At 47.9% G+C, this 25,323-nt stretch overlaps 1 protein-coding gene across 1 annotated transcript in view; it reads right to left on the minus strand.

Annotated features, from left to right (window-relative positions):
- Window positions 1-25,323, minus strand: part of ITGAV (integrin subunit alpha V) — a 447,435-nt gene that overhangs the window by 334,079 nt on the left and 88,033 nt on the right. The window contains exon 8 of the mRNA XM_069225776.1: window positions 1,223-1,267. Within this exon, the coding sequence (XP_069081877.1) occupies window positions 1,223-1,267 (45 nt within the window). The remainder of the gene's footprint in view (window positions 1-1,222; window positions 1,268-25,323) is intronic.

A 25,323-nucleotide genomic window follows, 5' to 3' on the forward strand; every position in this document is an offset into this window, starting at 1 on the left:
CCCCTTTGTGAATGTGGGCAAAAAGGTTTTTTCAGAGCAGGCAGTGGTAAAATGGACCACTGCCTACACTGAAAAAACGAAACCAAATGGTTTCGTAATTTTATTCATTTTGCAACTCGTTTTCCTTTAAGGAAAACGGGCTGCAAAATGAAAACAAAAAAATGCTTTATTTAAAAAGCAGTCACAGACATGGCGGTCTGCTGACTTTAGCAGGCCACCATCCCTGTGAGTGCAGGGACTCGCTATGGGGTCGCAAAATGTGACCCACCTCATTAATATTCATGAGGTGGGTCTTTGCGACCCCATAGCGAGTCGCAGACGGTGTCTGAGACACCGTTCTGCATCCGGTATTGCGACTCGGAAATTGCGAGTCACACCGACTCGCAATTTCCTTGTCGCAATATCGGAGTTTGCTACATGTCACTCCAATACACAACCTCTCTCTGCCACTCCACTTAAAAACACTTTTCTCCACTCTTCGCCATTCCACTCTACATCACTCCACGCCACTTTTCTCTATGCCACTAACCTTTAGCCACGCTGAACAGCAGCCACACTGGTGTACCGAATGGCTAAAACACATTGTCAAACGCAATAACTCTTGCATAGGTGAGACCTATTGGCATTGCCAATGCTCTCCACTTCAATTCTCCATTTTTTTTCACTTCTCATTCTCTGATGTTTTCTACTTTATTTGTGCTCGGTTCCCTTTCCTTCCAATTGCAGTTTTTCATCATTCTTTCTGACCTACTTACCTTAAAATTTCCTTCTTAACTTTCTTTTTCTCCATCCATCTACTCTGGTTCTTTTCCCCTTCAAACTTCCAATATAGGATTGTGAAAGAAAAAGATAAAAAGACTACTGGAATCCTAAACCGTTTGTATACTAAATTCTGAAAAAATATGCAATCTTCCAATTTTTTGGTTTGGGAACTATTATAAAGGTTTTTGTGCTTTTAAAAAATGTATTATCATACAAACCCAGAAATCAATACCATATTTCCAACAGTTTCTCCTGTTTTTTTCAGCATGTTGGTTATTTGCCAAGATGGGTTTTCACCAAAACTGTTTCACACCGTTTTTGTGATCAGTAACTTGTTTTTTCCTCCATATTGGTATGCTATTGCAGTATATTTATTTAGAGCATTATCACTACGACAAAGATGTAAAAATGCAATATGTATACGTTCAATATGCTGAAAGGATAATATAAATAGACAAACCTTCAGTTCCATCACCGTTAAAGTCTCCAACCGCAACAGAATATCCTAAATGTAAAAAAAACATAACTTATTTTGCAGTCCATACAATTATCTAACACTTTCTTGAATGAAGGAAGCTAACCCAATCTAAAACTAAAACATATTTTCTCATGAATGCTTGCATTGGCTTTCAACAAGATGAAAAACTATAATGGCAGGGGTCGTCGTTTAGAAAAATGCAGTTTCATATTCTGAAACGAAATTTTATCAGACTTCCTGCAAATGGTTTATGAACCTAAAACATATACATGCAAAATCACAACCAAAATACTGTATAGTTAATTAAAATGTCTTTCAAACCAAGTAATACCAATTTAGAATTCTGAGCTTAAACTATATCAGCACTAATGTAGCTTCAAGGGCGTTAAAAGAGAGCATCTGAAGTTTTTGATTACAGGTCTCAACTGAGGCATTTAATAACATAAACACACAAATGTTAACATATTAGTCTTTTCCTTGCAGAATATCCAGAACTCCAATGCAAGCTTAAAAGGCAAAACAACTGTTTGAAATCTGATTTGTCTGTTCCTACATGCTGTCAAGTACAGAAATCTGCAATTTATGAGCTGGAATGAAATTATTTTTCAAGCTAGCATATCACCATTCCATAAACAAAAACATTTGGTTATGTACAAAGAAATAGCCTCTGAAAAATACAATAATTATTTTTGTGGATGGATGGTCAAGTAATAATTTGGGAAACTTAAAGAAATTCAACACTCAAACTTGGGATATTATGATGGAACAGTAGTTCCCACATTTCTAAGAACTATGGAGAGCCTGTGTGGAACATGGAGAAGTCAGACTAGCAGCGAAATCTCTAGAGATATAAATACTTACTAAGTTACTGTTCCAGAGCAGCCAGCCAAAGATGGAATCAAATATGACAGGCTTGGGTTTTAGGTGGCCTGTCCCTATAAGGAAAGTCAGAGCTGACAAAAAGGTAAGATGATTGATTATGAGAGCTATAGCCATGTTTCTCTCGGGTGCCCCAAATCTTTGTCTGAAAATGAGATGACTTAACTGTAAAATCATACATGTCCAATAACTCATTGTGAAGAAATTAAGGAAAAACAGATTAACCAATGATCAGCATATAAGGTTATGGACAAAAAAAATTCTAATTATTTTTATCAATTGCCACTTGAAACCCTACTGAACATGGTATAATAGACACTTCATGATGAAAAGTATATCCTCATAGGTTTAATGAAATTAGGAATTAGAAAACTCACCACAGTTTGAAATGCAGAACAAGTACGCATTTTGTGCAAATGTGAACTACACAGTTTTGGTGCAGCAGGTCGAACACTGAACACATTTACACAATAGAAAACATTTCAAATAAACAATTGGCCACACTCTCAGAATAGGAAACCTATTAGTGATACACAACCTATTAGGAAAAAAAATGTCTCCAGCTATAGAGTGCCGTAGTTCACTAATGCAGGAACTAGCCCATTCAAACTGGTCAATTGCCAGATAACCCTCATTGTGAGAGATCATATCTGACATGATGGGGATTATCTGCTACACTTCAAAACAGCAGACTTGAATTCAACACATCAAAGCAGCAAGACAGTGGAGCCAAAATACAGGTATATTAAAGTTTTTAAGCCAAGCAGGGCCACCAGAGGTAGTATGAGCTAAGGGAGGGAAGTGTATTCCACTGATTGATGCCATGCCTTCCTTATTATAACACAAGAGGTATAATGGGAGGTTAAACTTCAGTTGAAGTATTATATGAAATAGAGGGACAATTGTGCCAATCGTGTCACATGACAACTGTTCAGGGCATGTACTAGAAGTCAGCTAGGCCCATCACAAGCTCACTGAGAAATAGTACCAGTTCTGCCAAGAATATGTTCTCCTTTTCTGAGGGCAAATCAAGCAAAGCAAAAACAAATCAATCCCACTAAACAACAGGCAAATACAACTGTAATGTATAATGTTTCATTTGCAAAGGATAACATGCAGAATGAAAATTTAGTGTGCTTACAATTACAGACTACCACCAAAATAAATCCAAAGAAAGCTAAAACATTTTTTTACATAGTAGCGGATTAAACAAGCTATGATGAGTACCATAACAATAAGTATTGCAACACTAGGGCTGGCTTCACAGAGATTCACTGTTGCACACTACAATCAGAACTGTGGTTGCACTTATCATGCACAAGAAAGCCATTGAGGGCATTAATTATATCACGTATAACTTTCTTGCATGCATAGGGTTAAACTAAAAGGAACAAAAACAATCCAAGAAATACAAATGTCCACTCTGGGTTTAAACAGTTAGGGTGGCACAGTTTGATTTGGTTTCACTGTGTGTGTGAAAAACCCTTCAAAAGCAAATTCCTCAAACCTGAAACACAGGCATGAATGACACAATTTAAATCCAAGAGTATGCTATTAGAGAAAGAAAAGTCACGTAAATGCTCTTTTAAAATTGCACTGTCACTTTTTGTAGTACTTGAGCTAAAGCAGATTTCCTCAAGCACAGTTAGGCAAGTAACTACAATAATAATGTAGAATGTTCAGAAATGCACCAGCTGTTCCAGGAAAGCGCGGCGCTCAAAGAACAAAGTCCCTGGAGAATACTAGTCACTTAGCTGCAAGTCTTTTCCAGAGTGATGGAGGAATGCCTGGTGTCAGCTGGTACAGTAACGAAGAAAAGAATTGCCTCAAAAGTCCTGAATACGAGGATGACAGCAGGGGCTGGACTGCCAAATCAGATGCTGAGATCAGGAAGCAAAACAAAGCCAAGCAGGGAGGCATGCTTCACTCTGCTATTTGTAGCCAATCAAGAAAGCAGTTGAGTTTCCACATGTGGATGAGTCACCACACCCAATTAGAAGCACATGTCTACACCACACCCATTTAGAAGCACATAAGCAAACAAGCATTGGTAAAACAAGCATTGATAAAACCAATTGTGTAACACAGCACATTATGTTTACTTAGAAACATGAAGGTTTAACCAAGAACAGAGATATGATTTAACCCTAATCCCTGGGGATGCTGAAAGATAACGCAGGAGGCACCTTGGGGATTCCTGACAAGCACCGCCGCCCTCTCTGAGACAGGTGTGGCCGCTACTACATCTACCTGAAGGGGGTAATTGTGAGTCTGTGGGTAAAGGACTGTTTCTTCTACTCTCTGGTTGGCGAAGGCAGCCGCTGAATGGGCAAAAAGTAATGCCATGTGTGTAATTCACACAAAGTATTTAAATATTTAGCGTCTCTGCCACCTGCCAGCCAAAGATGCATTGCTTTAATCCAAGCTATGGGGGTTATTCTAACTTTGGAGGAGTGTTAATCCGTCCCAAAAGTGACGGTAAAGTGACGGATATACTACCAGCCGTATTACGAGTTCCATAGGATATAATGGACTCGTAATACGGCTGGTGGTAAATCCGTCACTTTTCCGTCACTTTTGGGACGGATTAACACCTCCTCCAAAGTTAGAATAACCCCCTATGTGTCTATTAACAATTTTTTACTAACACCTGAGAGTGGGAGAATTCGTTATGAATTTAGCAGCAATTTTAATTATTGAAAATGAGGATTATATTTAAATAACTTTTTTTCTGTATCGTAGGCAGTATTTCATTTGTGGCTGCCTTCACTAGGAGAGAGTCCAGAACAGCTCCTAGCAGCCGGTCCCGATAGACCACATGGTAAAAATTCTCAGAGCTTGGCATGCCTTCTTGTGGATGGACGCTCATTTATTAGTGATTTTTTTTTTTTTATAGTTACTGAGTTGTGACTCTTTTTGAACTAATACATCCAGCCTGACTGTGACCTAGTGTCACAGCTGTCGCTTGGTTTGGCTCGGGAGACAGAGGCACTCATAGTCGGTGAAATGTCACTCATAAATTATGAAAACTCACTGAAATTATGAAAACGTCAAACATTGCATTTAATTTGCTGTACACAATGACTATCCTAGTGGAATGTGCCATGGGGTAACAGGTAATGGTCTTTTAGCTTTAGCATAGCAAGTCTGAATACAATTAACTATCCATCTAGCTATGCCAGATTTAGATACTGGACTGCCTTTGTGAGTGGTGAGAAGGCTACAAGAAGTTGCTTAGTTTTCCTAAACTCTTTGGTCCTATCTATGTAAAACTTGAGTGCTCTTTTAACATCTATGCGGTGGGGGCGCTCTTTCTGCAATAGAGTATGAGGTCAGGTCGCGGAAAGAAGACTGGTAGGTCAATGGATTGATTTATATGAAACTGCAAAACCACTTTAGGAAGGAACTTAGGGTTTGTGTGCAGGACTACCTTGTCTCTATAAACCTGGAAGAAAGGTTCTTCTAGGGTTAGTGCCTGGACCTCACTGACACGCCGGAGTGATGTGATGGCAGATAAGAAAACTACCCTCCAAGAAAGGTGTTGGAAAGGGCATGAATGAAGTGGCTCAAAAGGAGGGCCCATGAGCCTAGTGAGCACAATGTTGAGGTTCCAGAATAGTGCAGGGAATAACCTGGGTGAAATGATCCTTTTAAGGCCTTTCCATGAAAGCCTTAAAGTCTGGGATTTTGACCAAAGAAATACGTTGTCTGTGTTGTAGATATGCAACTATAGCTTCGAGATGTAGGCAAATGGAAGTATTTGCTAATTTTGCTTTCTGTAAATGGAGCAAATAGCAAACAATCTCTTTAACCGTAGCTTTCATGGGGCCAATATGCTTAGGTTGACAGTACCAAACAAAACGTATCATTTTTGCAGCATAACTTGATTCAGTTGTGGATTTACGAGCTTCCCTGACAATGTGCATACATTCCGCAGGCATTTAGAGGTAACCAAACGCTATGACCTCAGGAGCCATATCTCAAGGTTGAGTGACTTGGGGCCCGGATGTTTCATTTGTCCTTGATTTTGAGTCAGAAGGTCCAGCCTGTTGGTGAGCTTCTTGTGGGGGACTACTCAGAGGTCTAGAAATGTTGTGAACCATGGCTGACACGCCCAAGTGGGAACTACAAGGGTCATGCTGAGAGATGTTTGCCTGATTCCCTGAACCAGAACTGCAACAAGAAGGATTGATGGATAAGTGTAAGCAAATTTCCCTGACCAGTTCATCCATAGAGCGTTGCCCTTAGATAGAAGGTCTGGATACCTGGAAGCGAAGCTTGAGCATTTTGCGTTTTCTGCTATGGCGAAAAGATCTATCTGAGGAGTTCCCCACTTGGCAAAGTATGGTTAAAGGACTCGTTGTGGAAGGAGTTCCCACTCATGGACTTGTTGCTGCATCCTGCCGAGCAGGACTGTAAAGTCGTCGTCGGTTCCTAGGAGATACTCTGCCACTAGGTGAATGTGGTGGTGAAGAGCCCAACTCCATATTGTCCAAGGGAGTTGTGACAATTGGATGACCATGACACCCCCCCAACCCCTGCTTCCCTCCCTCCGTTTTTGCAAATAGTACATCAGTCATGCTGCCCATGCAGAAAAATACAACCTTGTGAGATAGGTGATGAAGAAATGCTTTCAGGACTAAAAATATGGCCTGAGTCCGAGGTAACTGATGTGTAGGGATTGGTGACTAAGATCCCAGGGGCCCTTTACTGTGAGGTCTTGAAGGTGAGCAACCCAGCCTGTCAGTGATGCATCTGTGATCAGTATGACCTGAGGCACAGGGTTGGGGTAGGCTAACCCTAACACCGCATTCAAGATAGCCCCTAGATAAGGCTGTACCTGAAAAGGATGAAGGTGGGACATGGAGAATTTCAGAGTGAAACCCAGTATGTGAAGGAGATCCACTGTCAACTGGGTGTGATGTTGGCACTGTTGTAAGGCACTGCCTTTGATAAGCCACTCATCTAGATAAGGGAACATGCAGATGTTCTGCCTTCTGAGGTGTGCGGCAACCACTGCAAAACACTTTGGGGGTCATTCTGACCCTGGCGGTAAAAGCCACTTACCGCCGGTCAGAAGACCGCCATCATCCCGCCGCGGCCGCGGTAAACCGCCACGGTCATTCTGACCCACAACTGCCAAACCGCCAAAAACCCGACATCCACTGAAGCCCGCCTCATCAGCGGTCAGCGATAACCTGGAGATGACCAAACCTCCACCGTCACGCCAACACAAACACGCCCATGGCCATTACGACCCACGAATCCACGCGGCGGTCTTTCAACCGCGGTATTCCATTGGCGGTACACACCGCCGCGCTCAAAATACCCACACCTTTACAAAACACAGCCACATTGGACAATTCCAAATACACACACCTGATACACATACAAACACCACTCCCACACACCCATCACCATATAAAACACACACCCACATCACCCACAAACCCCCACAAAGCGAAATTCAGAGACACAGCACAATACACAGAGAGAGAGCACAGGGAACGCAAAGCACAACACACACAGGAACCCAACATCATCACCCACACCACATCTATGCACAAAACACCACACACCACTACACTCATCACCACACACACCACCCCACACCTCATCCACACCACCCCATGGCACCCCAAAGACACCCCAGGTTCTCGGACCAAGAACTCAGGGTCATGGTGGAGGAAATAATCAGGGTAGAGCCCCAGCTCTTCGGCACACAGGTGCAGCACACCACAATAGCCAGGAAGGCGGAGCTATGGCAAAGGATCGTCGATAGGGTCAAGGCTGTGGGACAGCATCCCAGAAATCGGGAAGACATCCGAAAGCGCTGGAACGACCTACGGGGGAAGGTGCGGTCGATGGTGTCAAGATACAACATTGCAGTTCAGAAGACTGGCGGCGGACCCCCACCCACTCCACCCGAATTCACAGCATGGGAGCAAGAGGTCTTGAACATCCTGCATCCTGAGGGCCTCACTGGAGTAGGAATGGACTCTGGTAAGTCGAATCTCAACTACTTCACCCCCCTCAACCACCAGCATGCCAACCCACACCCCCACCCTCACCCCCAACCCCCCAGCACATATCCTCCCTGCTAATGTCTCACCAGCACAACCCACCCAACCCAACCCAACCCAAAACCCCTGAATGCCAACACAAACCATGGACACCCATCACCTAAGCATGACCACTGCACATACCCATCCCCCCCCACAAACCACCCTCACAACTCCTCCCACATGGGACTGCCAGCACTGGGGGACAAGGGCACCCACAAATCGCACGCCACGGCACACACAAAATCAATAACCATATTCTTTTAGCCCTGCAGGGCCCGAACGCCAACACACCGGCCAGGAGGGTCCAGATTTGTCCATCCCACCCCCAGAACAGGCCCCCAGTGATGACAGCAGCTCTGTCAACCTAGAACCTGATGACCAGCCCGGACCATCGGGGACCTCTGGACAGTCGGTTACCCTCAGTCAGCCCCAGGCCACAGCAGACCTACCCCCCTCAGGAAACACCAGCACAGCACCCACCCAGCGGGCCCATGCTTCTGTCTCCAGGACAGGTCAAGCAGCGGTGTGTCTACCAGTACAGGCCACCCAGGGTAACCCACAACCCCAACAACAACAGGGACCTGGGGGCACTGGTAGTGGGCACACCGTCCAGGGGACAGAGGCCCAGGAACAAAGAGGAACTGGGAGGGCTGCTGTGCGACAGGGGGGGACAGGTCAAGGGAACCCACTCTCCACGAGGCCCTCACCACCATCATGGGAGCGTACCACCACTCCCAAGAGACGATGGCGACGGTCCTGGCCAGGTTCCAGGAGATCCAGGCCATGCAGGAGGGCCAGTACATGGGGTTCCGGGAAGAACTGCGCACCATCAGTTCCGCAATGGGTACAATCGTGGTGGCACTCAACCAGATTGTCAACACATTGCGGGACCATGTGGCCCCCCAAAGGGCCCCTGCCACTAGCATGGAGGAAGAACAGCCCACCACCTCCGCCGGCGCTAGTGGTCAGGAGGCCCGACACAACAGCAACGGCCCTCCCGGACCCCACCCCCTGCAGAACAAGAACCACCCCGCAAGAAAGGCCTGAGATCGAGGAAGAAGACAGAGTAGGATGTCAAGACCCCCGCCATGCACGGAAACCCCCGGATGTCATCCCACTGTCCCACTTGTTTACCCTGTCCAACCTTGAACTGCCCCTGCTCCACCTTCCACAGGCATATGGACAATGGACCTGTAGGAACGACAGCCTGGACACTGCCATGGACATGCCTCCACCATCACCCTGTTTGAACCATACACCTATTTTAAAACTTCAATAAACACAATTATTGCACATTAACCAACTGGATTCTGCTATCTATTTATTTAAACCAAATGTATTCGATATAACCAACAAAACAGTTCTAGTTACATTGTGATGACAACATACCAGTGTCACACAGCGGTAGTCCATGGGGAAAAAAACCAGAGGGCACTCCGTGGGGATCAGATCACTGAAATAGGAAGTGATATACACAACTAAGTTACCATACATTGGGGTGAAAGGTCAGACAGTAGAGAGCCACTACACTTACAGATATAATACAATGCTGGAGTAGATTATTACCTGTGTGTCACTGGAAATACTGCAGTATCACTCTGTCCCTGTTGTCTGTGTCGTCCTCTTGGTCTTCCTCCTCTTCACTCTCCGCAGGCTCCACAGCGGCCACAACACCACCATCTGGACCATCCTCCTGCAGGAAAGGCACCTGGCGTCGCAAAGCCAGGTTGTGGAGCATGCAGCAGGCCACGATGATATGACACACCTTCCTTGGTGAGTACATTAGGGATCCACCAGTCATATGCAGGCACCAAAACCTGGCCTTCAGGAGGCCAAAGGTCCGCTCAATCACCCTCCTAGTCCGCCCATGGGCCTCATTGTACCGTTCCTCTGCCCTGGTCCTGGGATTCCTCACTGGGGTCAATAGCCAAGGCAGGTTTGGGTAACCAGAGTCTCCAATTAGCCACACACGCTGTCTCTGTAGCTGTTCCATCACATAAGGGATGCTGCTATTTCGCATGATGTACGCGTCATGCACTGACCCTGGGAATTAGGCATTTAAATGGGAGATGTACTGGTCAGCCAAACAGACCACCTGGACATTCATCGAATGATAATTTTTACGGTTCCTGTACACCTGCTCATCGTCTTTTGGGGGAACCAAAGCCACATGGGTACCATCAATGGCACCAATGATATTGGGAATGTGTCCAAGGGCATAGAAATGACCCTTCACTGTAGGCAAGTCACCCACCTCAGGGAAAATGATGTAGCTCCGCATGTATTTCATCAGGGCAGACAACACTCTGGACAACACCTTCGAAAACATAGGCTGAGACATCCCAGATGAAATGGCCACGGTAGTTTGAAATGATCCACTTGCCAAAAAATGCAGTACTGACAGCACCTGCACTAGAGGCGGAATCCCTGTGGGTTGGCGGATGGGTGACATCAGGTCTGGCTCCAGCTGGGCACACAGTTCCTGTATAGTGGCACGGTTGAGTCTGTAGGTGAGTGTGACGTGTCTTTCTTCCATTGTCGACAGGTCCACCAGCGGTCTGTACACGGGAAGATTCCTCCGTCTCCTCGCAAGTCCCAGCGGACGATGCCTAGGAAGGACAAAGCCGCATTGGACAACATTGAACCCTATGGGTTTCAGGAGCCAATGGCGGTGAGCGCCGGCCGCCGCGGTACGCACCGCCGGGGCACGCACCGCCGCGGCACGCACCGCCGCGGCCGTAACCGCCATTTTCTCTCTGCTTGACCACACGAGACCTGAGCATCCACAGGAGAGGACCTATACTGCAAGTGCTGCTGTGACCTCGGTCTGGAAGTGACAATGGCTGCTGCGACTGGGGAAAGGGCCCCTGCCTTCAGTTCCGAGGAGTTGGAGAAGCTCGTGGACGGGGTCCTCCCCCAGTATGCGCTACTCTACGGGCCTCCAGACCAACAGGTGAGTACATGGGGGGCAATGCATAGTGCCCAATGCCTGGCCTGAGTGGGGAGGATGTACGATGGAGGGGAGGGCAGCGAATGACGAATGCATGGCACGACAGATGAGAGCATGTGCCACATGGCAAGGTTGGGGAGGGGGGGCCACTCACATCGAGCATGCAGAAAAGTGATGATGTTTCTCTTCCCCCCCTGTACATGTCACATAGGTCAGCGCCCATCAGAAGATTGACATTTGGCGTGCCATCGCCAAGGACGTCCGGGCCCTGGGGGTCCACACCAGAAGGGGCACCCACTGCCGCAAGAAGTGGGAGGACATCCGCCGCAGGAGCAGGAAGACCGCGGAGGCTCTGCTGGGGATGGCCTCCCAACCTAGGAGGGGTGCCAGTCGTACCTTGACCCCCCTGATGTCCCGGATCCTGGCGGTGGCCTACCCCGATTTAGATGAGCGCTTGAGGAAATCACAGCAGACACAAGGGGGTGAGTACCAGCACATTCAGCTATTTTGCGCGCAGTGGAGGTGCCTGGGTGGGGGAGGAGGGCTGTGGGTATCCCTAGGCCAAGGCGATTTCTGTAGGATAGGCCCGTCCGTGAAGTATGGTCCTGTGCCCCCGCCCCCCACCTCTGTAGGGTGCCTAGTAACGCGATTCATGGACCAGTGTATACTGTGTGGGCAGTTGTCGCCCATAGGCTTGTAGGGCATGTCCCAGTGAATGAGTAGTGTACCCCAAGTGCGCAGCGTAGTGCAGGGGGCTTCTGTGTCTGTCCTCTCCGCCAACAGTGTCCCCAATGCATGCACTCAACTTGTCTTTATGTTTTCCACCCCCCCACCATTTTCTTTGTTTATCTGTGAATGTGTGCATTAGCATCATCAGGCGGAGGAGAAGTGGCATTGGCGCAAGAGGGAGCTGCATCTCACATGGCCCCGGAGGCCCATGCAACGGACTCCGACATGACCAGTGAGACGGAGGGCGAGGGGGGCTCCACCACGGGGACCCGTGGAGACGGCAGCGACACCGACACGTCCTCGGAAGGGAGCTCCCTTGCGGTGGCGGCAACATCCGTGCCCACAGCAGAAACAGGTACAGCCGCCACCCAGCGCACCAGCTCCGCCCTCCCAGCAGCCCCTCGGCCCTCGGCCCGTGCCCGTAAGGCCAGGAAGCCGGCCATCTCCTTCGCCCCAGGCACCTCAGGCCCTGCCCCAGTCACCCCTGCTGCCCTCAGTGAGGAGGTCATTGACCTCCTGAGGACCATCATTGTTGGGCAGTCTACCCTTTTGAATGCCATCCAGGGTGTGGAGAGGGAGGTGCATCAAAGCAATGCATACCTGGAGGGCCTTCATTCGGGTCAGGCTGCCCATCAACGATCGTTCAACGCTCTGGCCTCAGCACTGACGGCAGCCATTGTCCCTGTCTCCAGCCTCCCTCTTCTGACTCCCTCCACCCAGTCCCACTCCCCTGTTCCTCTGCCTATCCCATCCACACCTACAGACCAGCCTGCACACACCTCAACACCCAAGGGCAGCTCATCCAGACATAAGCACCACAGGACACACAAGCATTCACCCAAGCAACATCCAGATGCATACATGCCAACAGCCACTACCTCCTCTGTGTCCCCCACCTCCTCGTCTCCCTCCTCCCTCCCTGTGACGTCTCCACACACACCTGCATTGCACCCATCACCAGCACACCCTCCACACCAGTCCGCACACGTGCAGTCACCACCCCCACTGCCATGTACACGTCCCCTGTGTCCTCTCCCAGTGTGTCTGTCACCCCCGCTTCCCAACCACACAAACGCAGGCAGGCACCCAAACAACAGCCATCCACCTCACGTCAGCCTCCTGCCCAAGCACCTGCACCCAAAGACAGCACACTTGACTCTCCTACAACCACATCCTCTTCCTCCACTCCCATACCCACTCCAGCCACCCTTCCCATGGCTCCAAAGAAAATTTTCCTCTCTAAAGTGGACCTCTTTTCCTCACCTGACCCACCCCCTCCATCCCGTAAGAGTTCCACAAACACCTCAGCCACCACTAGCCCAGCAACTCCAAAGAACGTCGTGCCTGGTTTTTGGAGTCCGCCCTTTCCTTGGGCTGGGACATCGTCCAGCAGCAAAGGCACAGCCAGCCCCCCCCCTGGGAAGAGGACCAAGAAAGGGAAGGGCAGGCGCGACAGGCCTGATACGCCTGCCCCCAAGGAGGGTAGCCTTGCACCGTCACCTGCCACATCGGGTAAGGGAGCCAAAGGCCACGGACAGTCTGCCAAGGAGGGCAAGGGCAGCAAGGAGCAAAGGGCAGGGAGCAGCCGACCTGGCCATGAGGGCCCCACCAGCCCCATTCCGGGGGTATCGAAGGAGAGCCAGGGCCCCAGGACTCCATCACAGGAGGGCCCCGCAACGGAAAGGTCCGATGCAGAGTGAGGGCAAATATTGGCCAGGTGTGGTTCACTGGAAACAGAAGACAGGCACCGCTGAACAGGGCCCGCCGTGAGGAGCACCGCTGAACAGGGCCCCGCCGTGAGCAGAACCGCTGAACAGGGCCCCGCCGTGAGCAGAACCGCTGAACAGGGCCCCGCCGTGAGCAGAACCGCTGAACAGGGCCCCGCCGTGAGCAGAACCGCTGAACAGGGCCCCGCCGTGAGAAGCACCGCTGAACAGGGCCCCGCCGTGAGGAGCACCGCTGAACAGGGCCCCGCCGTGAGGAGCACCGCTGAACAGGGCCCTTCCTGTCAAGCACCGCTCCGCTGGGCTCTTCATCTCAAGCACCGCTCCGCTGGGCCCTTCATCTCAGGCACCGCTCCGCTGGGCCCTTCATCTCAAGCACCGCTCCGCTGGGCCCTTCATCTCAAGCACCGCTCCGCTGGGCCCTTCATCTCAAGCACCGCTCCGCTGGGCCCTTCATCTCAAGCACCGCTCCGCTGGGCCCTTCATCTCAGGCACCGCTCCGCTGGGCCCTTCATCTCAAGCACCGCTCCGCTGGGCCCTTCATCTCAAGCACCGCTCCGCTGGGCCCTTCATCTCAAGCACCGCTCCGCTGGGCCCTTCATCTCAAGCACCGCTCCGCTGGGCCCTTCATCTCAAGCACCTCTCCGCTGGGCCCTTCATCTCAAGCACCGCTGCGCTGGGCCCTTCATCTCAAGCACCGCTCCGCTGGGCCCTTCATCTCAAGCACCGCTCCGCTGGGCCCTTCATCTCAAGCACCGCTCCGCTGGGCCCTTCATCTCAAGCACCGCTCCGCTGGGCCCTTCATCTCAAGCACCGCTCCGCTGGGCCCTTCCTGTCAAGCACCGCTCCGCTGGGCCCTTCCTGTCAAGCACCGCTCCGCTGGGCCCTTCCTGTCAAGCACCGCTGGCCCATTGGCAGTCCCGGTTCTGTGTCGGGCAGGCCTTCGCGACGCACTCTGCCCACCATGCCTCCTCCATGACCAGTGGTCTCTGTAATCCACCTGATGGACTGTGGCTTTGCACTCCCCAGGATGTAACAGTGGGCAATCCACCCACTGTAGAGACTTGTGAGACTGTGGCTTTGCACTCCCCAGGATGGCACAGTGGGCAACCCACCCACTGTAGAGACTTGTGAGACTGTGGCTTTGCACTCCCCAGGATGGCACAGTGGGCAACCCACCCACTGTAGAGACTTGTGAGACTGTGGCTTTGCACTCCCCAGGATGGCACAGTGGGCAACCCACCCACTGTAGAGACTTGTGAGACTGTGGCTTTGCACTCCCCAGGATGGCACAGTGGGCAACCCACCCACTGTAGAGACTTGTGAGACTGTGGCTTTGCACTCCCCAGGATGGCACAGTGGGCAATCCACCCACTGTAGAGACTTGTGAGACTGTGGCTTTGCACTCCCCAGGATGTCACAGTGGGCATGGAGGCCCTTCGTGGATCTGGCGTCGTGGACTCATGTGGCTGAGGTGCCCCCCCTTCCCTTCCCCCTGAGGTGCCTGTCTTTTTATTTTAGTGATGCCCCAGCAGTGTTCTCTCCAATGGACTGGATCTTGTGTGTGGGCTTTGCCCATGTGTTGCTGCACATTGGCCCACGGACCTTGGGACTTTGATTGACTGGGCCGGACTTTTGCTGCTTGTATGGATGGAGTTCTAGATGTGTATTCATTCTTCATATATTGCTAAGGTCGCTATACTTTATTGTTGCAATAATATGGTTCTACTTTTACATGCACTGGCTTTTGTCTTTGTTTGGGGGGGGGGGTTGGGGGTGTCACTCTGACTTTTTATCTGCATAGGTGTGTAGGTATTTCGGTGGGGGTGAGGGTGGGGGTGGGTGTGTTGCGTATGTGTGTGCCCGTAACCTTTCCTCCTCCCCCCTCCCCTGTGTCGTAGGTGCAGTACTCACCGTTGTTGTCTGCGGCGTGGTTCGTGATCCTGGAAGAAGAGCAGGAAGGCAATGGCTGGGAGGATGTGGAGTTCGGGTTCCATGCTGTTCCAATTCCGCGTGGAGTGTGTCGAGGTAAGCGTTTTCCATTGGAGATGTCTGTTTCCGCCGTGTTTTTATCGGCGGGGCTCCCGCCCCGGAAAAGGTGGCGGATTGGTGGGTCGTGATAGGGTGGGCGGTACATTGTCTGCCGCCTGCCTGTTGGCGGTGACCGCCGCGCTGTTTGTTTGTACCGCCGTGGCGGTCGGAGTGTTAAAGCGGCGGCCTGTGTTGGCGGTTCCCGCCAGGGTCAGAATTCATATTTTTCAGCCGCCAGCCTGTTGGCGGGTTGGCCGCCGCTTTAACACTGACCGCCAGGGTCAGAATGAGGGCCTTTGTGAAGATTATGGGAGTGGTAGCGACCCAGAAAGGCAGGACCTTGAGCAGGTAATGTTTGCCTGCAATAACAAAAGCTAGGTATTTTGGTGTGCATGGTGAGTGGGAATATGAAGGTAGGAGTCCTTTTGATCTAGGGCTCTCATAAAGTTGCCTTGCTGTAGAGGCAGAATAACATCTTGAAATTAACCATGTGAAAGTGTTCGGATGTAATGTATTGGTTTAACCGTCTAAGGTCGAGAATAGGCCTGAGAGAACCATCCTTTTTGGGAATAAGGAAGTATAAGGAGTATATCACTGATCCTTTGTGTTGCAACTGAACATGCTCTATAGCCTCTTTGAGAAGAAGGGATTGGACCTCTTGTTTGAAGAAAGTGAGGTGTTCCTGAGTTAGCCTGTAAGTGTGAGGAGGAATATTTGGAGGAGTGGTGATAAGCTTCAGACAATAACCACGTTGGATAACGGAGAGGACCCAAAGGTCTGTGGTGATATTGACCAAGTGTGAATTAAAGTTTTGCAGCCTTCCTGCAACAGGTCTCGAATTAGCAGGGGGATGATGAAGGCAGGCACTGCTTTGCAGGGGAGGAAGAGCCGGAGGACAGAGTGCCCTTACCTCATCCCTTATAATTGCTGCCTCTAAAGGAACCTCTGTAGAAATCCCCTACAGTAGGATGTTTGAGGTTGCTTGGAGTGTGATGAAAACACCTCAGAGGAGGTGGTTTTGAAGGAGCCTCTAAAACCAGGGTGAAGAAAAGTGCCTCTCTGTGTAGGAGAGTCAGCAGCACCCATAGCCTTTGCTGTGTCTGTGTCCTACTTGAGCTTTTCAAAGGTAGTGTCCACTTTAGGTCCAAAAAGATGCTCCTTATCAAAGGGCATACCAAGGATTGCTATCTGAACCTCTGGTTTGAAACCAGAGCAGCACAGCCACGCGTGCCTTCGGAGGAGGACACTAGTATTAATGCTGCGTGCAGCTGTATCTGCGGCGTTCCGGGAACAATGAATTGAGATATTTAAAATTGTCAGCCCCTTTGCAACTATTTATTGCCCTCTTTTCTGGTGCTCAACTGGTAGGAACTGGAGGAACTCCTCTATTTCAACCTAGTGAGCCCGGTCATATATGGCCACCAGTACTTGTGAGTTGGTGATATGCCAATGATTGCCTGCATGTGCAGAAACCCTTTTGCCCATAGCATCAGTTTTCTTGCGCTCCTTCTCGGGAGGAGTAAAGTCTCCAGTGGCCGAGCTTGGAGGCAACAACGGAGTCAGGAAGGACCTGAGACCTAATATATATTGGGTCATAGGGAGCAGCCTTATATTTCCTGTCAGCTTTAGGGGTGATAACCCTAGAGCGGAGAGGTTCCTTAAAAAGTTCTTCAGCGTGAAGAAGCATACCAGGGAGCATTGGGAGGAATTGAATATCCCCATTTGTAGAGGTCAGTGTATTGAGGAGAAAGTCCTGCTCAATAGGGTGTTTATGTAACTCTATGTTATGGAAGGCAGCTGCTCGTGGCACTACTTGTTGGTAGGAAGCAGTATCCTCTAGTTGTAAGGGGCATGCAGGGTAGAGGTCTGGATCACTAGAGGGGATAGGGTAAGGATCAGAAGTATCCCAGGGATCTGGGTCATGCTGTAGCCCACCCAAATCTTCCCCAGTGAATAAAGGGGAAACCTGAGGAGTGTAATCTCCTGGTGTAAGTGAGGCGGGAGAGTAAGGAGGGGAGGGAGATGGAGGGGAACAAGGAGGTGGAGAAGATGGAGAAGGAGGTGGTGGTTAAGGCCTGCAAGGTGGGCTGGTTGCCTTGTTCTTGCTATTTTTCATTTGAGGTGGAGGAGCGTCCAAAGGTTCCTGAAAGGAAAGCTTCCTGTTTAAAAGGGCAGGAGATGAAGCAATAATGCATCCTGTACCCTCCTGAATTTGGAGACAGCGGAGACTAGCTTCCATGGTCTCCAGTGCAGGCTCCACAAGAGAAGGGATAGCAGGAGACTGGCTGGAGTCTCTGTAGTCTGATGATTTCGTCTCCATGTGCTTTGGCACCAAAGATTATGGTCTGTGCAATTTTGTCAGTACTGAGGTGGAGGCTGTAGGTGTTCGGCTTGGAGCCGAAGCTTGGATTGGTGATTTCTTGGTCCGATATGAAGGAGGATGAAGCCGAAGACAATGGCCTGATCTGGGCTGATGTTTTCAGTGCCGCGCTGGAAGGCAGGGTAGTCAAAGTAGTTTTTCAATTCTGACCATGGCCTGGAAGGGGTGTACCGGTGACCTCGAGAAGGGGTCTCTTAAGAGTCTTGTAGGAGCAAGAAGGGCCACGGTATTCACCTCTTGCACCATGGTGATCTCTCATGGCTCTCGATGTCCGACTCTACGTCTGAGTCACAAGAGTCCCAGATAGAAAGGGCCTCTTCTTCCTGTACAGGTTCCTCCTGTGCGTGTTCCCTCCCCAAAGATGGTGCCATCCGGAGTTTTGTGTGTCATTTCCAGTCAGCGTACTCACAGGTAAACTCTTAATGATCAGGGAGAGGCAGAGATTACACACCAGAAGTGAGTTGGTGTGGGGAAATTCAACGTGGAGCCCAGGGCAGAAGCGAAATGTAGTTCCTTCCATCAGGTTGGCTTATCCTTCAGTGCTGCATGGTAAGGTAGGCTCGAGTTGGGCGAAGATGCCCTGAAGGGCACACGTTCAGTGCCAAGACAGATGATTCCTAGGGTGGAAAATCGCAAGTGGAAACAATACCGTCAAAAAGAGGGTAAGAAAGAGGAAAGATTTTGAACTGGAGCAAGTTGAAAGATGGAGCAAAAAGACACATGTCTAAACCCGACGGCAGAGAGAAAATAATCTAACAAAGAAGTTGATGCTTATGGGCAACATCTCCTAGAGGAGGAGTCACTTGGTCCTGTGACTCAGAACACTTCTTCAAAGAAAAACAACTTGCACTACTCTGGAATCAACATTAGGTGGCAGGAGTATGCAGAGCATCTGTATCTACAGCCACAGATGCCATTGAACTGAAGTTTCTGTAAAGTTACAGGGTGCCCAAGACAAAAATATTATGTGTGCACCAAAGAGTGCCAGTATGGATAATGAGAAGGTGGCAACAAGTATGGATAACAGCACTGGGGTTGCAAGAGGAACTGTTAAAAAGGCTGCCGTACATGGGTGTATCGATGCCTTTGGGGCGCACTTGGCACAGGCGATGAAGGAAAACATTTGGAAAAGGGAATGATGTCTTTAAGCTATTACATACTAAAATACAAGCTAAGTAAGGTTTACAAGAAGAAGAATGAGAATTAAGGTGATGTCCGAGGGTGGCCACAGCAACTGAAAATTGGACATAACCATTTTTGATTTCTGCTAGTGTTTTTTGTGAAAGTCATCTGGAGCGATGCCTTGCAATGTAAAAAAAAAAAATTAATGTGGTTCAGAGAGCCCAAATGGATTATGGTGGATTTGCATTGCTCCGATACAATGAGGAGTCTAGAGCCCATTTGGCGGTAAATCTAAGGAAGGAATGGGATGAGATTGACAATGATTTGTGCAGGTAGTGGATAAGATCAACTAGGCTGGTTCCAGTGGCTCACACGGCCAGTGATTTGTTGGTACTGCATGCAGGGGTCATTCAATAGGGGGGCAGCACAAGACTCCACTGCAGGATAAGGCATGATTGTTCCAATTGTGAGGGGAGGCATCCAGTTACCCAATGTTTTGATCATGTCCTGTTCAATTGGCAAAGTGGGCCGCAGAGGGAAAACGACGGGAGTAGAGGGCAACAGCAGGTGGTGGGAAGAGGGTCCTACTCCAGTTGATTACAGTATGTTAAGTTATTGGCTGCAATTTTATCCATGTCAGAATGGAGCAAAATGTTTGTTTTGGAGTTTTACTGAAGATTTTCGACTATGTTAAAAAAGGACATAGACAACAATTATATTTTTCTCCATTTGAAATGTTATTTAATTCCTGCATTGGTTTTTCCAGTTCAAATATGATTTCTGTTATGTTACACACTATTTAGATGATTTGTTGCTGGTTGTAAAAGAAAATTCTGGTGAATGCCAGAAAGCTCTTTCTGATGTTCAAGTTGCCATGGCTGAACTCAGCGTCCCTTTGGCTTCTGAGTAAATGGAAGCCTACATACAATTAGCTTTTTGGGTATTGAATTTAATTCAATGCATATGGAGGTTCGCTTACCACATGATAAAGTGAAGACTGATACAAATGCTGGAAGAGGCTGTTGATTATCTCAAGCTGGAGTTACGAAAAATGCAACAACTACTATGCCACTTGAATTTTGCTTGCAGAGTAGTGAGAGGTGGAACAACTTTTTGCAGGTGGCTGGGTTTTTCCAGTGGCAGGTGAACTTTTACCACATCAAAAAATCTGGCTAAAAGCAAGCGAGAGGAAAGATTTGAGGATTGAGATTACGTTTTCAAAAGAATTCAATGGACTTTCAATATTCTCTTTGGAAGATGATTGGCTATGGCAAGTACAATTTTCTTTTTCGATGCTGCAGGCGCACATGATTTTGACATTTTCTGGGATGGTTGTGGGTGGCTGAGCCTTGGTCACAGACATGGATTGCTCAGAAGAGAAATTTTGCTTTCTTCAATTTTTTTCCTTTGGTTGTTGAGATAGAATTATGGGGACAGATTGAGGTCAACAGGAAGGTGGTTTTCAATGTTGGTAATCAAACTGTGGTTGCTTTGATGGATACACAGAAAGCCAAAGAGAGTTCTCAGGTTGCTAAGGATTTTCCTGTTGAGTTGTTTCAAGTTCAACATTCTATTTAAGGTGAGATCTGTACCCGATGCTGATAACATAGTGGATGCATTGTCTCGTTCACAGTAGCAGAGCTTCCGTAGGCTAGTGCCGGAAGCAGAACCATTGAACACCAGGATGCCATGGGATTTCTGGCAGCTGGGGGAGATAGGAATGTTTGGACTAACTGAGAAGTCAGTAGCAACTTGAGTTTCGGAGTTTTGGAGCATGCACAAGACTGCGGGATCCAGTGGAAGTTCTGCTGAGGCAAGCAGATACTGTTCAGATTATAATGTGCCAGATTGATCTGGGTCTTTCTTCAGTCACTATTTCAAGTAAGACTGCGAGCATATCTTTTTATGCTAAGTGTTTCTGGGGATTTGACTCGAAGGAAGGTGAACAATGGAGGAGGATTTTAGCAGAGTAAGCTAGGGAAAGGTGTGCTTATTGTCAAAAATGTGAACTGATTTCTAGTACATTGCTCTCAGATATTGTGGGGAAGTTATCTTTGGTTTGTTTTCAACCTTGGGAAGCTGCATTTTTTCATTATGTATGTTTTTTTTTTTTCTTCACTAGGCATTTCGTATTTCAGAGTTGTTAGGTTTGATGTGAAAACATAGTTTGTTGAGGAGTGATGTGTCACCCTTGGGGGATGATGTGTGAGTTGTGTTGTCTCACACCAAGTCAGACCAGTTAGGGATGGGGCAAGAAATGGTCAAGGGAAAAAGTTTTCCCTCAATCATGTTGTCCAGTTTTCAGATGTTTCGACACTGAGTTCTTGGGTGGGTCTTCTGATCGGAGTTTTGTACGCAAGGATTGTTCCTGTTTAGCATAATTTCAAGTCCTAAGTGTATTATGGAGTGTTTTTGAGGTTTTGGGCTTGTGTACTGCTGATTTTGGGACACATTCCTTAAGGATTTGGGTGGGAACAGAGGTTAAGTGATTGGGAAGGTCTGAGGTGAAGACAAAACTTTTGAACAGATGGAAGCATAGCTGTTATGCTTATTTATAAGCTATAGGTTAGGGGCACATTAGTTAGGTTATAATTAGCTGTTGTTTTCGTTCATAGGTTGTGTAGTGGGTCTGAGAAGCACTACTTTGACTGTGTGTATTGTGGAACATTCCTTAATACGCTGGTCTGCAAAGCAAGCTGAGGATATATGGCAGGCACCTGGAACTTGATGGAGCTAGGGTGGTGGTTTCATGGTGGGAAAAGAGTGGAATTGTTAGGCATTCCCTTCTTTGAACCCTGTCATTGATGGTCCTTGTTGGTAAGTGGGTTACTGGCAGTGGTAACTATGAACCTACCACTGGCACGAAGGACACTAACCAAATATAGGTTCAGTATAGGTCCCAGTAAATTAGCCCCTTGCTCAACCCTTGGTAGCTATAACCGAGCAGGCAGGTCTAACTTAGGAGACAAGAGTGTAAAGCATTCAAAAACACCAATATAGTAAATAAGTGAGACACAACACACAATAAAAATCCCATACCAATTTATAAAACATAGGTTATATTTTTATGAGTAAATAGACACCAAAACGACAAAAGTCCAATGTAGGGAACCAGAGATATGAATTTTACAAGAATAAACACTTCCTAGTGCTTAGAAACACAAAGCGCCAATTTTACTAAAATTTTCCAATCTTCAGGAGGCGTTTCCTGAAGTCCTCCTTGCAGGTACAGAGGGTCCAAAACACAAATCCAAGGGTCTGGAATCTCCTGGATGGTCCTTGGAAAGTTGGACCACAATTCCGGCAATGCACCTGGTCAAATCCTTAAAAGTCCACTGGATGCACTCCAGGCTGGGGAGTTTTGCTGGGGATGATGCAGGTGAAGCTCTGTTAACCTGTAGCTGCAGGGAGTCCACTCCTGAGTCCTTCTTGAAGCAAGGCACCATCCCCAGGGCTGTAGTACCAGATTGTGCAGCAGGCACAGTTCAGTTAGAAGTGCAGGCCAAGGGTGCAGATCCAGATTCCATCAGGGCAGTCCTTCTTTCTCTTGTAGTTTCAGGAAGCAGATCTGAGAGGCTATGCACCTCTCACACATTTATTCCAAGCTCCTGGGCATCAGGAAGGGGGGCGCCCAACCAACAGAATGCAGAGTGACACCCAGATGCATGACCACTTCCTGCTAAGTGTGGTATATTTTTCCAAAATGCATGATGTCTGAAACTAAGAGCTGACTAAACCATCCTCTAGTGTGGCTCATTTCCATAGCTCATCTGCAAGTTCCTTCCTTAAGCCTAGTATCTGGCTGAGGGGTCCAGAAGGTGGGGGTTAGGTAATCTGGCATTCTTTCCTGTCCTGCTCTCCTTTGAGGCTGTATGTTTTATTACCCCTCCCCCTGCTCATGCATTCCTGTGTAACCCCGAGCTGCCCTTCACCAGAGATGCTCTCCCCTGGACAGCCACTTATCACTTAATCAAGCAGCTCTGCTAATCCTGTTAGCACTGACCAATCAGAGGGGACAGTCAGAAGGCTGGATTTTGGCTTACAGAAAGAAAGGCCTTATAACTTATTTTCTGTACTAGTGGTGATAAATTCACCAATGTCAAATTGCTGGATTTATCAAAACAAATCTTTTAAGTCCTTGAATTACTTTTCTGCACTTTTCCTTACTATTATTACCATGAAAATAAAATATAGCAATGATAGCCTATAAAGGCCAGTATCTATAGTGGGGGGAAATGAAATGATCAGTTTTTCCATTACCTGGGTTTATAAAACATATTTTATAAGACCCCTGCTTATGGTTACATGACCCCTGCCCCTGGGATACCTAGGGGAGACCCTGGGGGTACCTAATATGTGAAAATAAGGTAGATCATCACATTTAAAGTGCCCACAGCACCAAAGTCGAATTGGGGCACCATTTCCATGTAAATGCAGTCTTCACAGTCAGGCTGCATTTTAAAATGACAGAAAACCTTCAGCAGTGCCCACATGCAAAGGGCAGCAATTCTGCTGGGTCTCTACTTCCATGCCCTATTATGTACGAGGGTCTTAGAGGTAGTTGGCACCACCCTTACCACATTGTTTACTAGGGACCTACAGGGGCTGTCATGCAAATGGTAGGAATGTAAACAGGCTGCAAGGCAGGTCTTCATTTAAAAGGACAGGCAGCACACAGCAGTGCACACATGCAAGTGCAGAAATTCTGCTGGGCCTCTAATCTCCATTCCCTATTATATAGGGGCTTAATGGCAGATTGTACACCCTTGCCCCATTATATACTAGGGACTCACAGGGTCTGTCAGGACAACCAAAATGGTACCCTAATAACTAGAGTACTCTACTACAAATGTGTGTTTTAACATAGCACTGGCCTGGGTCTGGCTAACAGAGTCCAAGGCAAAGTCAGAGTCGGTTATCATCAGCACCAGTCAGCAACAAAAAAATGGGGATGAACAGGGCAAAAAGATGACTGACTTTGCAACAGTCATCTTTCAAGTAACTTTTCATTAATACTCAAACACCTTTTTTCAGTAGTCCCGTCCCAACCATTGCCAAGGAAGTGCATAAATGAAGATATGTTTGCAGCCTATTAAGATTTTAATGTAGCAGATAAAAGGTTAATGCTGGTCCTTTAACACACCTTCCTGCTGCTTTGCTCTTGAGACGAATGGCAATAGAAGATTTTCTATTTAGGACATGAGATGTATATATTTTAATGGTCTGTGTTATTGCACACCAGTGCCACTCTTTACTGTTTTATTGCCTTGAAACACCAAGAAAGATCTGGGCTAATTAATGTTTTTTTTTTTTGGTTTGATCTCGGCCTACTCCTGCTCTGCTTGGCCACTGCCAGGATGCCTCCTAATAAATTATTATATTCATACTGTCAGTTATAGGGACTTTGGTGATAGCAAACTGTGCTGCTGCATGAAAAAGCTGCTATGGTAGTCAAGAAGCTTCATCAACTGCAGATGGCCTTGGGCGTTTGTATGTGCAGGTCACTTTGGGAAAAAAGTTCATTTTACATTGCAGGTCCCAGTCTGTGGGTTTTGTCTTTACCTGAGGACCTCTAAGCACTGATTTTGACCAAATGGGTATTTTTCAGTTTTTTTAAGCAGTGGATTATTTTTAAAGCAGGAGACTGTGTTCCTGACAGGCATTTGTTACAGTTGCACAGGTCACTTTACCTTTTTACTCTGTGCAGTATGTACTGTTACAGCACATTTTCCATCTCGGGGGAAAGTATGAGCACAGCTGAATATGTTTTCATTATATGCGGTCACAGGATTTTGTATAGGTGACGATGTCAAGTCTTGTTTCATCACCACAAAATCTAAGCTTCTTTTTGATATGGAGGCAGTAGGAATACAACATGAACTTGGTGACCCTGGGACTTTACCTGTGTCAGTGTGCAAGCTCAGAACATGTCCATGCGCTTGTTTTTGCTGCAACTGCACCACCTGCCCCACATACTAGGAAAATACGAGTTAATACCATCTACAGAGTATACATTTTTGGAGTTGATGCATGAACTGAAAACAGCACAGTTTTACAAAACATAGCTCATGAACCTCTTTTCTTGGCACATGGGCACTGAACAAGTTCATAATATGGCCCTTGATCCTTCTGTATCGAAGGCATACTTTTTAGATCATCACAATGTAAACAGGAGTGCTGCATGTTTTCCGAAGGGACAACTG

The sequence above is a fragment of the Pleurodeles waltl genome, chromosome 3_1, assembly GCF_031143425.1.
Source record: "Pleurodeles waltl isolate 20211129_DDA chromosome 3_1, aPleWal1.hap1.20221129, whole genome shotgun sequence".
NCBI lineage: Eukaryota > Metazoa > Chordata > Amphibia > Caudata > Salamandridae > Pleurodeles > Pleurodeles waltl.